This window comes from Cyrtonyx montezumae, unplaced genomic scaffold, assembly GCF_038088225.1.
Source record: "Cyrtonyx montezumae isolate F1298 unplaced genomic scaffold, pur_monq_1.0 scaffold_8, whole genome shotgun sequence".
Lineage (NCBI taxonomy): Eukaryota > Metazoa > Chordata > Aves > Galliformes > Odontophoridae > Cyrtonyx > Cyrtonyx montezumae.
In genome coordinates, this window is record NW_027072089.1 from 96193245 (window position 1) to 96206336 (window position 13092).

Sequence of the window (13092 nt, forward strand, 5' to 3'; positions counted from 1 at the left end):
TTTTTTTTTTTTGTGGGTTTTTTTTTTTTTTGCATAGCTCTCAATATTGCTGCTCTCTCACCTCTGCATATTGCAAGCCCATCTCAGTTCTGAGATAATTTCTTTAAAGTTCTGAATATTTTAAAATCCAGTTCTTCTTCAAATACATAATATATAATTTCTACCAATTATAAATACATCATTTTTATTCATCTGATTTCAATAACATGCATTTGTATAATTACTGTACAATCGAAATAGACATTGACTTTACACAGTGTGTATGCTTTTATTTTCGGCGGTGCTGTTCAGACACACTGCTCAACAAATCAAGCAGGTAGGGAAATAAAAAGAAAAAAAGGAGGTGGGAAATAACCTCTGGGAGGAAACATAATTTCACAGTGTTTACAGACCAACAACAACAACAAAAAAAAAAAACAACAAAAAAAAGCCCTAAACAAACAAAACAAACAAACAAACAAAAAAAACCCCTAATCTAAACTGAAAAAAGAAAGGAAAAATGCCTATCGGAAAAGGGATTTATTAATACATAGAAAATCCCCACAATAGTTGAAACACACTTTAGAAACTAGTAAACACGTTAAATAGAGTTGTGCCAATTACGCAGTGCCCAAGCATCTGCTCGCTCTTAATTAGATGGGGAGGTGAATGACCACTGTTTATTTTCATTTTCCTCATTAATTATGAAAAACTGCATTTAATTCATCTTGCATGGTGAGAGACTGGCTGCGCAGATGTAAGTCATAAGGGAAGTGGCTCTCTGTAGGCAACCTGAACATCGAGCTCTGCCCAAGGGGACCCCTGGGTGGCACTGCACAGTAATGCATGCCGTAATTGTAATTTTTGCCATAGTCCAAGCTTTCTTCTTGCTTCAGGGAAAATATCCCATTATAGTTAATTGGGGGAGGACTTAAGGGACCTTCAAACTGTGGGCTGGCACACTCGGGGGAAGTACTCTCGTAGAAGGACTCATACGCACTGCAGTAGTTGTAGGGTTTCATGGACTTGGAGTTGTCGAGAGTCCCGTGCCCCGGGGGGGTGCCAAGCTCAGGGCTGTGGTAGGGGGGGTAGAAGGTGGAGTAGGGCGAGCGAGCATGATGGGCACCTTCACCTGCCTGGCCCATCAGGAAGCTTCGGGCATTCAGCTGCAGGCATCCCGCCACCAAGTTTGTTGTTGGCTGGGACAGACCCTTGCACAAGTTCTGGACAAAGGTGAGAAGGTCAGGCCTCTTGCCAATTCGCAGAATTTCAGAAAGAGCCCAAATGTAGTTCTTGGCTAGTCTCAATGTTTCGATTTTAGATAGTTTTTGTGTTTTAGAGTAGCAAGGGACCACTTTCCTTAAATTGTCCAGGGCATCGTTAAGGCCGTGCATCCGGTTTCTCTCGCGCGCATTGGCTTCTTGTCGCCTGAATTTGATCCTTTCCATCCTGATCTTGCTCGTCTTTTTTTTCCGAAGGCCTCTTCTCCTGGGCAAACCGTTCTCATCCTCCTCCTCCCTCTCCTCCTCTTCCTCCTCTTTCTCTGTATCTTCTCCAGGAGACCTTTTAATGTTCTTCCCTCGGAGTATGATCTGTTTCGAGAAGCTTTCCGGGTTCTTTATTTGCTTTTGGTCATCGCTTTCTCTGGAAAACTTTCTGCATATCTGCGATTCTGGCATTACAACAGACTCATCAAACGGTAGTGTTAGCATGGTTCTATAATCTTAAGTTACCTGAAAGAGGGCCAGCACAATATTTAAATATTTCCATTTACAAAGTTTGCCGACTTACACACACATTCTTGTGCATCTTGCATTTGTCTGTGTGCACTCTGCACACACAGGAGTGCGTGTGTATAAAAGCACAATCTATATTTTTCTCATAAAATATCAATTGCAAATGCTTGCTTATTAAAAAGCAAGTGCTGTCCAGAATTGTAAAATCACTTGAAATACTCAGGATCTCACAACTAAAAAGCCACATCTCCTACAGATAAGTATAGAGTAAGTCAATATTTAAAATGTATGATTAGCTCCCTGCTCATTTATCTTATTTTTAAACAAGCCCTTTGAACCCTCACCACCATGGAACTCAAAGAAATGCAAAACATGATAAAACAATACATAAATTTAATTAATACAAATTCCCCTGAGTGAAAAAAATGAGAAGAGTGAGAGCAGTTCTAAAACTGAAAAGTACCGTATCTCTATTAAACCAGTGGTTAAACATTTCTATATCACTTTTTGACTTAAATTTCCAAGGTTTTGCCCCTCTACATTTCCCTCTTTCTCGCAATTTAGACCAGGTGAAAAAAAATATTAATGGAACATCTCCCCAAATTTCTCAGCTAATAACAAAATAAAAAATGAAGTATTTTTTATTTCTAACAATTTCTAGGAAAATCTCACATTACATATTTCACATCAAGACAAAAACCAGGAAGAGTCAAACCCTAAACGTATTCAGGTTAGTTAGGAAATAAAATCTCCCTACCTTTTTTTTTCTTTTTCGCAGCAAAAATTCTAAACCTTATTTTGCATTTAGCTAGATTGAACTTATCTGATTTTTTTTTAAATTTTCTCTCTTTTTTTTTTTCCTGCCCCACCAATTAGAGGGGGAAATATTTCCCTGCACGCTGTAGCAGTGTTTATGTTCTGTGAGGCTCAGGCGTCTCCCCAGCCCCTGGCTGACAGCAGCGGGCTCTGGGCTCTGGCTGCAGTCGTGCACGTGTGCTCGCAACCCAAGCCGAAACAGGGAAATAATTCCCCCCTTCTGATTATTTCTGCTTTTGTTTTCAGTTTGGGAGCCACAAATGCTTGGACCCACTGTCCTCCAAGAGACAAACAAAATGAATACACAGACTTTTAAATAGAATAAAATTAAACAAAAACCCCAGTAAAAGATTAAGTCCAGCAGTATTGTCTACACACTTGCAACATTACATAACACCAACAAAAGTAAGCAATTGCATCAGAAGAATAAAATGTTAGCAGGAGTTATCAGACAGTTAATAGCATACATAAAATACAAGACAATGATACTGTATCTTTAAACACTTGCATGCACACCCAGCACCAACTGAAATACATCTTTATTTGTATTACCTTAGCTTTTTATTTCATTCAACAATCAGTTTTCATTTTTTGCCTTCCAAATCTTTTCAGTCTGAGTGTCGCATCGTCTCCTGGAGCCTAGATCTGTGTATATCTGCACTATCTCATTGATCTCTAAAAAGTGACATTGATGCCAACTGCCAGAGCTGGTACCCATGCCATCTGCTAGTGACGTCACGGGGCAGAGAAAACCACGTGAGCCTTTCTCCTGGGACCTTCATTCTGCACTGATCATCTGGCATCCCTCTAAGTGGGTACCAGCATTCATGTATCAACACAGAAGGTTAGACTGATAGAAAAAAAAAATCTGCACCAGCGTTGCACATACAGTAGGTGCTTTTCCACTGGAGCTGCTTCTTTCTAGCAGTCTAGCTGCATGGATAGACATGCCAACATTTGGTGCTATCCCTGCCTACAGGTACGGCTGCCCTGTAGTTGTTAATGTGGCATTGTTTATACAAAAAGTGCTGTCTTGTACTGATCGGATCCCTCTGTTGCACCTGGTACCAAGGAAAAAAAAAGAAAAAAAGAAAGTGAAGGCAGAAATTGGGATGTGATGCTCGTGCTATGGTATTGCAGGGTCACAAAAAGTGATGCTATTTCAAGCAAATTTGTTGGTTTTATTTGTTTGTTTTGTTTTGTTGTTTTAATGTCTTTTTCTTTTTTCTCTTTTTCTTTTTCTTTTTCTTTTTCTTTTTCTTTTTCTTTTTCTTTTTCTTTTTCTTTTTCTTTTTCTTTTTCTTTTTCTTTTTCTTTTTCTTTTTCTTTTTCTTTTTCTTTTTTTTTCTTTTTCTTTTTCTTTTTCTTTCTATTTCTAATTTCTCTTTTTCCCTTTCTTTCTCCTTTTTCTTTCTTTCTTTCTTTCTTTCTTTCTTTCTTTCTTTCTTTCTTTCTTTCTTTCTTTCTTTCTTTCTTTCTTTCTTTCTTTCTTTCTTTCTTTCTTTCTTTCTTTCTTTCTTTTTTTTCTTCCTTTCTTCCTTTCTTTCTTCCTTTCTTTCTCTCTCTTTCTCTCTTTCTCTCTCTCTTTGTTTATTTATTCATTTATTTGTCATTGAAGTGCAGGGTGTTGCCCCAAAATACAGACTAACAGCAGCAAATTCCCTGCTGCCTCTGAGAAATCCTCTCCTTATGACCTTCATCACTATTTGTCAACTCCCCCCCCCAAAAAAAAAAAAAAAAAAAGAGGCAACAGAGACGAACTGGACACATGATGCCAAGGTTTCAGAAATGTTGCTCTTTCTGGTGATGTGTGTTTGCCTGAGAATCTTTGCTCACACCCCTTCCCACCCTGGTGGGAGTGAGAATTCGGGGTGCTTGCAGTGTTCCCCTGAGCACTTCCCTGTGATCCTAAGCCTGAGGGTTGTTCTTTGGGAGCATCCTGCCTCCTGATCAGTACTTTCATGTGCCCCTTTGCAGCTCTGTCCTCATGCCCTGCTCTTCATCCACTGCCTCCTCCCCTCCTGTTACGGCTCCCTTAACTCTTTTGTCTCTTCCCTCGGACAAGAAGCTGTTAACTGGAGCTGACAGAGCCACTCGGCTCAGCCCGGCCATGCAGCTGATAGCAAACTCCACCTTGGTTCGGGTTTTGTTGTTGCATTTCATTTGCTTATGGGTGGTGTGTTGCACAGAGGCGATGTCAAGTGAGTTATAGGGGGGATAGCGTGTCATCCTGGGAACGTTTTCTGAAAGTTTGCTTTTATTATCACGTATCATGCCTTTTTAGTGACTATGTAATCTCTATTTTAAAAAGTGATAGCCTGAGTATGCTTTTAGTATTAAAATAATCCCTGGCAGAGCTGCTATTGTTATGGGTCTGTGTCAGCGTTTCCATTATAAATCCTGTTTTTGAAGGGTTTATAACTCATCTGCTTTAATTCACATTGGGCCCAAGCTTGGCGTTAATGTTCTCCGTCCTGATCCAATTATTTAATTATTTTGTTTTCACAAAGTTTCGTTTAAATCTGGGCTTTATTTTTTATTTTCTATTTTTATTTTAAAAAATAGAGTTAAAAAAAATTAAAAAAAGAGGAAAAGAGGTAGCATCAGAATAAGGTGTGCTGTGTACATCCGCATGTATTTGCTCAATAATTTTAGGGACCCGCACTAGAAAAAATTCCCTCTTCCAAACTTTGTGCTTGTGTATATGCATTTACTTATTTTTAGCTGAAGCCAGGAGTATCTGAACATTCTCTGCAAAGTTCAGAAATTTTTTCAGAGATTATTTTTTAATGTATTTTTAAAATTTAAATGTATTTAAAGCGAGAAAGATTCTAAAACTTCAGTGGCACCTGTTCAAAAGGAGCAAGAGTGGTACTATTCACAGCGTTCATTTCATTTTATTCCAAGTATTGCAGTCTGTTTTACAGAGTGCATAGAATCCCGTTATTCTCAATCGGAGTTTATGTATTAAGATTTACATTGTGCAAGGTCCTAAGGGTTGTCAACCTTTTCAAGGATTTTGCATATTCAGAGTATTATACAATGCATGGTAATCTAAATATGCAAAGTCCTGAGGATCTGAACCTTGTTTCAGTGCATACAAAAAATATTAGAACAAATTGAAGGAAAGGTTGACATTGTAGTGCCTCTGTGTTAAGGGAAGGGCTGCAAAAGCAACCTCCAAAAATACTTTATAAAAAATATCTTCTTCTTGTTGTATTTTAACCACTCAAATTCTATTTTAAAATGCATTTTTGAATGGTTGATATTGCTACCAAAAAAAAAAAATTAGCTTGTGTTGGAGGATTCCCTCTGTAGTAGTAACATTACATTTTTGCAGATTCTTAATCCATCATTTGACCTTTTTAATATTTTCAAATAAATAGTGGAGAAACAAAATAACTGAGATATCAAGGTTTAAAAAGCTTTTACTGTGCATGCATAATAACTTTTCATAAGGATTTTACTACGCATTTTGTATTATGGATCCATGATATGCAAATGTGTACTGCTGTTAATATGCATTCATAGCAGACCCCATAACTGCTGCTTTGCTGTCTAGTGTGAATGCATGTTAAGAATAATACACAAAACACAGTTAAATGCACTCCGTAGAACGGCTGCACAGCACCAAATATGTTGCTGAACACATACCACAATATTTTTCCTGTTCCCAAGCTGTATGATTTTGAATTAAAAGTGACTCTATTTCAAATGCAATGCCTTGTCAATACATGAGACACAGCATTAACAGAAACACTGAAATAAAATTGAGTTCAAAGGACTGCAGAATCATCACAGTGTATCAGGGGGACTGACCCAACTGCACTGCAGTCCATGGGAGACTTTCTGTTATCTGTTATCACCTCTAGGAAAAGTCTCTATTATTTTTTTTCCTTAAAATTAAAAAGTAAATTAAAAAATCATCACCCTTTCCATCCCTTCAGACCTCCAAGTCACACCGTGTCTGGATTATGGAATTCTAATGGTGTTCGCTCAGGACCAGTTTCTGATAGCTTTGCTTCTAGGGTTTGGTGTATTGTAGCCCATGTCACTCAGTGGGAGTGGGAGACTGTTCTGGAGCAGGAGAGTTAACCAAATTTTTATCTTTCCATTGTCTTCTCTCCTTTCCAATGAAAGCATCAAGAGTGACAACATCTCTGCCTCTCAGGTATGTAAAGTCCAGGTGACAATCCTGCAGTGAAAAACTTTATCTTCCTCCCTCTCAGCTTGGAGTCCCATTTTACCACAGCACACCCCATACAGCTGGAGAGGACCAGAAATATCCCTGAGATGATGTGTGGGGACATGCATCCTGCTCACAGGAGGGGTAAATGAAGACACTAATAATGATCATGGATTCAGAAAACTACAGAGCTTTGTAGGACTGGAGCAATGTGCATTATGATCCAGGAGCAAACCCATCCTACATTCCCAGTGCAGCACTGTAGGCTACAGATGGCTTTCTGTAAGGAACCTGCTGTTTCCATCAATTCAGCTAAGCCCTCTCCCACTACCACTAAGATGATGTACAGGGATATACGTGCTTCTCCCAGGAGAGATTAAAGAAGACATTAATCAGGACCCCAGATTCAGGGAACTAACCTACATTTGTCTAAGATAATTCGGTTCAGTATGAAAATGTGATTTTAACCCATCAGCTAATTCTGCAAAATTTTATACATGTGCTTTGCACTCTCTAAGCCCTCCATAATGAGGATGTATTTCTTACTCTAATCAGACATCCTTAGTTTTAGATTTTGAATAGGCTGTTAGAGTATGAGAGTTGTAGAGGAGTTAGTTACCCCATTTTAATAGAAGTTACTTGGGTAAAACATGAATTCAGAATATTAACATTGAGTCTAATACTAACTGCTTATGGTTAACCAAAGCTGTGTTTGCGTCCAGAAATTGTTCCAAGATTTCTAAAAGACATGAATAAAATGGATCTGATTTAGATATGACATACATTTAGCATAATCCTATTAACTTTGATCTACTCCTGGCTTACACTATTATAAATGAGCAGAGAGAGAATTGAGCCAAATAATTTTAAGATGGAAAATGCAAATTATAAAAATTAAGACAAATGTGCACTAACTTTACTGCATTCCACCTAGCGAAGCAATGGCAGTGTACAGCCTGAAAGCTTTGGGACCAGATTAACAGGTGATGTGCACCTTGCAGCAATATGGGATTTAAGGTAAATATCTCCTTGGGGAAAAATATTTTTCATTCATTCTTGGTGGCTGAGGTTGTCACAATTTCTACTGTCCTACTTTGAGGATGTTTTTAGCTCAGTAAATACAACAGCCTTTTGAGGGTACAGCAGGGACATTTGGCTGTGGTAAGCAGCCTGATGCTGCTGATCAGTGCCTACTCTTTAGTGGCAATCTCTGTCAAACAGCTAGTTAGCAATGCTGCTTTTTCCTCTCTTCCTTCAGCTGATGTCTGCAATGACTCACTCTCAAGCTTCCTCTGTGTTTCCATTTTGAGGATGTCTTTGTCCCAGTAAAGCTTGGTTTTCAAGACATACCTTGCAGCCAGAACCTCCCAGAAGAGGTAGTGAGGGTGTGCATAACCCCGGAAGAGAACAACCCCCCCTCTTCCCGTATGAAATTCCTCATTGGAAGCCCTATGCTCTGTCCTGGTACTGGTACAAAGCCCATCTTGGAGGCACCAATCCAACTACAAGAGCAAAAGGGCCTTCCAGAAAGCACACACCAAAATGAGTAGTTTGATTAGGAATACACAGCCTGCTCTGAATGAAATGCAAGATAGAAAGAGAGAAGTTTAATGAGCACTGACTTGAGGGAAGTACAAACCAAAACCTAAGAACAATGTGAACTTTTGATGGACAGTTTACTCCCAGGAATCAATAGAATGTTTTGTGAAAGATTCTTGCAATGTTCTGAGAAACTCTGACATTATTTGGAGCAGACCTTTGAAACTCAGGAGGGAGAAAACCCTCAGGCTATAGAAATGACTTTTCGTACTCCTGTGAAACTTTTATCCAGGTTCAGGTGAGCTATAAGCTCTTAAGAATCATCATTTTGTTTGTCCTGTATACACTCCTCAGGCAAATTTTAACAGCACACACTGAAATAATAACTGAACACCTTAGGAAAAAAAAAAAAAAAACTTCAGAGATTTTAGACAACAATTCCTTTAAACCTATATTGAAACTGTATTAGTCAAGTTGAAAGGTTAAGTAGTGTAGACTAGCAAATGCCATGTCTACCTACAAAACCTCATTTCTCTCTAAGAGTACAAATATACAGGTAGTTTCTTAACAGCAGAGCTTGTTTTTATGAAACATTTTAAACAGGGGAAAGGATGACTCATACTTATTGCAATGAGAGTATCCCTTTGGCTTTCCTTTTAAATTCTTCACATCACCTTTGTTGACAAGGAGATACCATATAATTAAATTTTTCATTCAAAGAGCAGAAAAGATGTCGGATCAGGCATTTGAAGCTGTCCTAGTGCTACGGCCTACCTTAGATTTCCTAGATCCATGTTATACTTTTGATTTCTCACATTTTCCAACCAGCAGATGCAATGTGACAGTGCAAGGATTTGAGAATCTTACTGGAGATCTTTCCTTATCAAAAAGAAGAGAAATTTGAAGTTTTAAAAAATAAAATCTAAGCCACTGTCAAAATTAAATGTTTGTCAAGATACCATTCCTTTGAAGTTAGAAAACGCTACTTTCCAGAAGGAAAAAAGAGTGACATCTTATGACATAGGTCTTGAACTTGTTGAAGTTATTTATAGTGCCCTAAGGAAATGCTAAGAGTATTCAAGAATGTAGTGTCTGTATTGTAAATACTCTAGATCTTACTTTTTAAAAGCAGTTAGATGAAGTGTAGCATCACCAGACCCTCTAATTTTACTGTCTTTTCCTGTTGCAGAAAACTGAAAATATCTGCATTGTCTTGAAGACAATGGAAGATGGACAGCAATATACTTCAGAGGATCTTGACCTGAAGATGAAGAATGGTTATTTCACAACAGATTGTGTAAGCTGGATCATTTAAGCTATTTTTCCTTGAGAGTACATGGGACTTGTTATAAGGGTTTGAGTACAAGTAGTAAAGTTGTTGATATTTTAATATATATAAAACTGTTTTCTGGATTCATTTCCCAAGCTTCTGAGCAAGTAAGAGGCATAGCCAAATTCAGCTCAGCTCTAAAAAAGTGTTGAATTCAGATTGGGCTGCAATGAAGTTTTCCTTAAAGCAGTTATCCATTTGATGTTTTAAATACTTTTTTTTTTTTTCCAATAATGAGTGAGATGAATGAGGAATCCTATTATTTCTAGCTGAGACCTATCTGTAAGTTATTGATGTTTCTTATTTTTATAAAAACCCATTTTAATTTTTATTTCTCTCAACCAACTTCTATGCTTATGCCTGTGCAGAAGGCTTTGTTAAGATCTGTGGACATCTTCCAGGAAGTGACATTATCTGATAATCATAGAATCAGAATTTTGGGGATTGGAAGGGACCTTTAATATCATCTAGTTCCAACCTCCCTGCTATAGGGTGGGACACCTCCCTCTAGACTAGATTGCTCAAAGTCCCATCCAGACTGACCTTGAATGATTCCAGGAAGGGGGCATCCATAATCTCTCTGGGCAACCTGTTCCAGTGTTTCATCACCCACACAGAAGAGTTTCCTCCTGATATCCAACCTAAGTCTACCCTCTTCCAATTAAAAACCATTTCCCTGCATCCTATTGCTACCTACACTTATAAAAAATACCTTCCCAAGCCAAAATCAATGTAAAGATATGTTTTTGCCATAAAAAGAGGCGAGGTTATCACAGACAGAAGTACAAGACAAAGTAAACTGTAGTTTCAGTAATTTCCATCTCTTTGCATCCACATAATCTCTGAGGAGTTGTGTAAACCTTCTGTTTTCCAGCTTCCTCAGCCACTAGGCATCATCAAAATCAGTGCTTCATAAGATAGCCTTGAGCACATGGTGTTGTTTTTGGAGGTAACTACTCTCCAAAGCCATCTCACCTTACATGATTGTGCTAAGGAAATCAAGTCGTATCTTTTGGCAGCCATCAGTTTTCATTTCTGTCCTTCAGCTGGCTGACAACTGGTTTGAATTCCCTGGTTGAATGCTTTAAAGCAGCCATGGCCAGAAAACACCTGAAAGGTTGGCAAAAGTCTCTTCTTTCTGGCCAGGTTCCCCTCTCAAAAAATTGAGTGTGGCTTGCTGAGCCAAGTGTTCGCTTGAATTTTCTCTCTGTTGTTCTAATTGCATACTTTCTACCTAGCTTCTATGGTCTTACTGAGGGTATAATTCTTTAAGCTCTTAAGTGCTTGGAAAAGGTCATACAGGACATAGATTGCTTGCAAAGTGCTAAAAAATCATCAGCAGAAACAATACTGAATATGCATATATTTTTTGCAAATTAGGAATCTTCCCATCCTCTTCCTTCTTCTATTTTTTCTCAGCGGTATGACTTGTAAGGTCAGCCAGTATGTACCTAGTCTTATTTCAGTTCCTTTGTGATCGACCATCCTCAATTAAGCTGCTGTTTCTTCAGTTTAGCTCTCTATTAACGCAGTGTAAATGGGAGAGGAAAAAATGAATTTTACTAAGTATTCAGAGATATACATTCTGAATAATGTATTGTAATATGTGCGAGGGCTTATTCTTCTGTTCAAAAGTATTATATATGGCTTGGATTGAAATTCAAAGCATCCAGAGTGCCATGCTTGCTCCTGTGCTCTGCATCTCAGTAGGTAAAGTCATCTAGGTAAAATTCATCTCAAAAAGGTATTTTGCTATGATTTTTGAGGATAGCCACATGGAGAACATGTGCTGTCACCAGCAGATGGTGACTAGAATAGCCTCTCCCTGTACCTCTAAGCCCTTGAACATTGTAAATACAGCCACAGCAATAAAGAATTGGTAAAACGATCAAGGAAATACCCCTAGTGTTATAGCCTGGTCTTTGAATCACTGGACCAGTTCATGGGAAATGTTCAAATACTGTCTGGATGTGGTCTTGTGCTCTGCATGGTCCTGCTTGAACAGGAGACTCAGGGTGATCTTCAGACCTTCCACCCTCCAGGGTCCTTTCCAACTTTGACCACTCTGTGATTCAGAGATCCAAGGAAGAGGCCTTCCAGTTAGGGTGTTAAGAAGAGTACAGTCTGTGAGGATCAGTTTGCTGAGATGAGGCTTGGAGCAAATATTTTAGCAAATTGATTTTAATTTTACATGTTATTCATTCTCTTCTTGGGGCACAAATTAGCATCAGTATGCTTTTTGCGAAGACTGTACAAATGCTCCAACTCTCATGGAAAGTGAAATCTGGATTATGAAAAAGATATTTACAATTTAATCTTGAAATAATAAGCGGCAGAACATGAAAGTTGTTTTCCTTCAGGAAACTACATATTACTTCAGGCATAAAACTGTGTGTATAGGTGTCTTCTAATGAAATTTCATTTTGAGAATAGGACAGAGAATAAACTTAATTGATTTTGAAAGGATTAAATTGGATAGATATTTTCAAAATAATGTACAGTATATTGTATGTGCACTGAATGGGCTTTTTTTTCTCAAAATGAGACATTTTAATTGATGTGGATCAAATATTTACAAAAGATGTTACATATTGGATCAACTACATATTTTATTTTATTTTATTTTATTTTATTTTATTTTATTTTATTTTATTTTATTTTATTTTATTTTATTTTATTTTATTTTATTTTATTTTATTTTATTTTATTTTATTTTATTTTATTCTATTCTATTCTATTCTATTCTATTCTATTCTATTCTATTCTATTCTATTCTATTCTATTCTATTCTATTCTATTCTGCTTTATTTATTATATTTAAAGGAAAGCAAATGTAGAAATATGAGCTTTCTACAAACAAAGGATTGTATGAATTTCAATGTACAGTTCTGAAGTCCTTATTGCACCCAGGATTAATCAGTGTTTGAAAAGGCAAATCTTTTTCAGAGATATATTTAGGCATATACTCTGGATTTGGAATTTTCACCATATTAATCCATTTCTCTATCATTCACTTACTACATCATATAATTAAGATATCCTATTCTTATCATTTAATGGCCTCCAATATATGCTTCTACATGATCCCCAAATCTGTGTTTTCTTTTCCTTCAATCATCAACAATTCTCTGAAGTAGCAGTTCCGACTCCCCTGTACCCTCAATTCCATTTTGCCAAACACAACACAAAAAGATAGCCTTTGTTAAAAAGTTTAATGTTCTTAATTAGTAGAATTGTCGGACTAATTAGAATACCAATTAGAACTGGCAGGGCTATCGTTAATTTAGAAGTGCTGTGGTCTAATGTTAATCACTATTAAACCTTATAGTTTGTCAGAGAGAGGGAACAAGGAGATGAATGCACACACATGCAACCTACCTCCCCTCCCATATTAAATGTTAAGGGTCCATAATCATAACTATATTTTCTGCCAGTGTGTGCTGTTGAATCCATGGAGATGTTGATGCAAAGTTAACAACTGCAATGGTAGCATTTCTGAGTAGGAA

The 13092-nt window shown here is 37.5% G+C and overlaps 1 protein-coding gene across 1 annotated transcript; it reads right to left on the reverse strand.

Annotated features, from left to right (window-relative positions):
• Window positions 1–490: 490 nt before the first annotated feature.
• On the reverse strand, window positions 491–3299 carry NEUROD6 (neuronal differentiation 6). Its single transcript, XM_065752772.1, has 2 exons — window positions 3084–3299; window positions 491–1712 (listed from the first exon to the last, which is right to left on the reverse strand). The coding sequence occupies exon 2, from the start codon at window positions 1689–1691 to the stop codon at window positions 678–680; it is 1014 nt and encodes a 337-aa protein (XP_065608844.1). The 5' UTR covers window positions 1692–1712; window positions 3084–3299; the 3' UTR covers window positions 491–677.
• Window positions 3300–13092: the final 9793 nt, after the last annotated feature.

Coding starts and splice junctions, on each gene's coding strand:
- NEUROD6 (XM_065752772.1), bottom strand. CDS start 1,691: ATGCTAACACTACCGTTTGATGAGTCTGTTGTAATGCCAGAATCGCAG.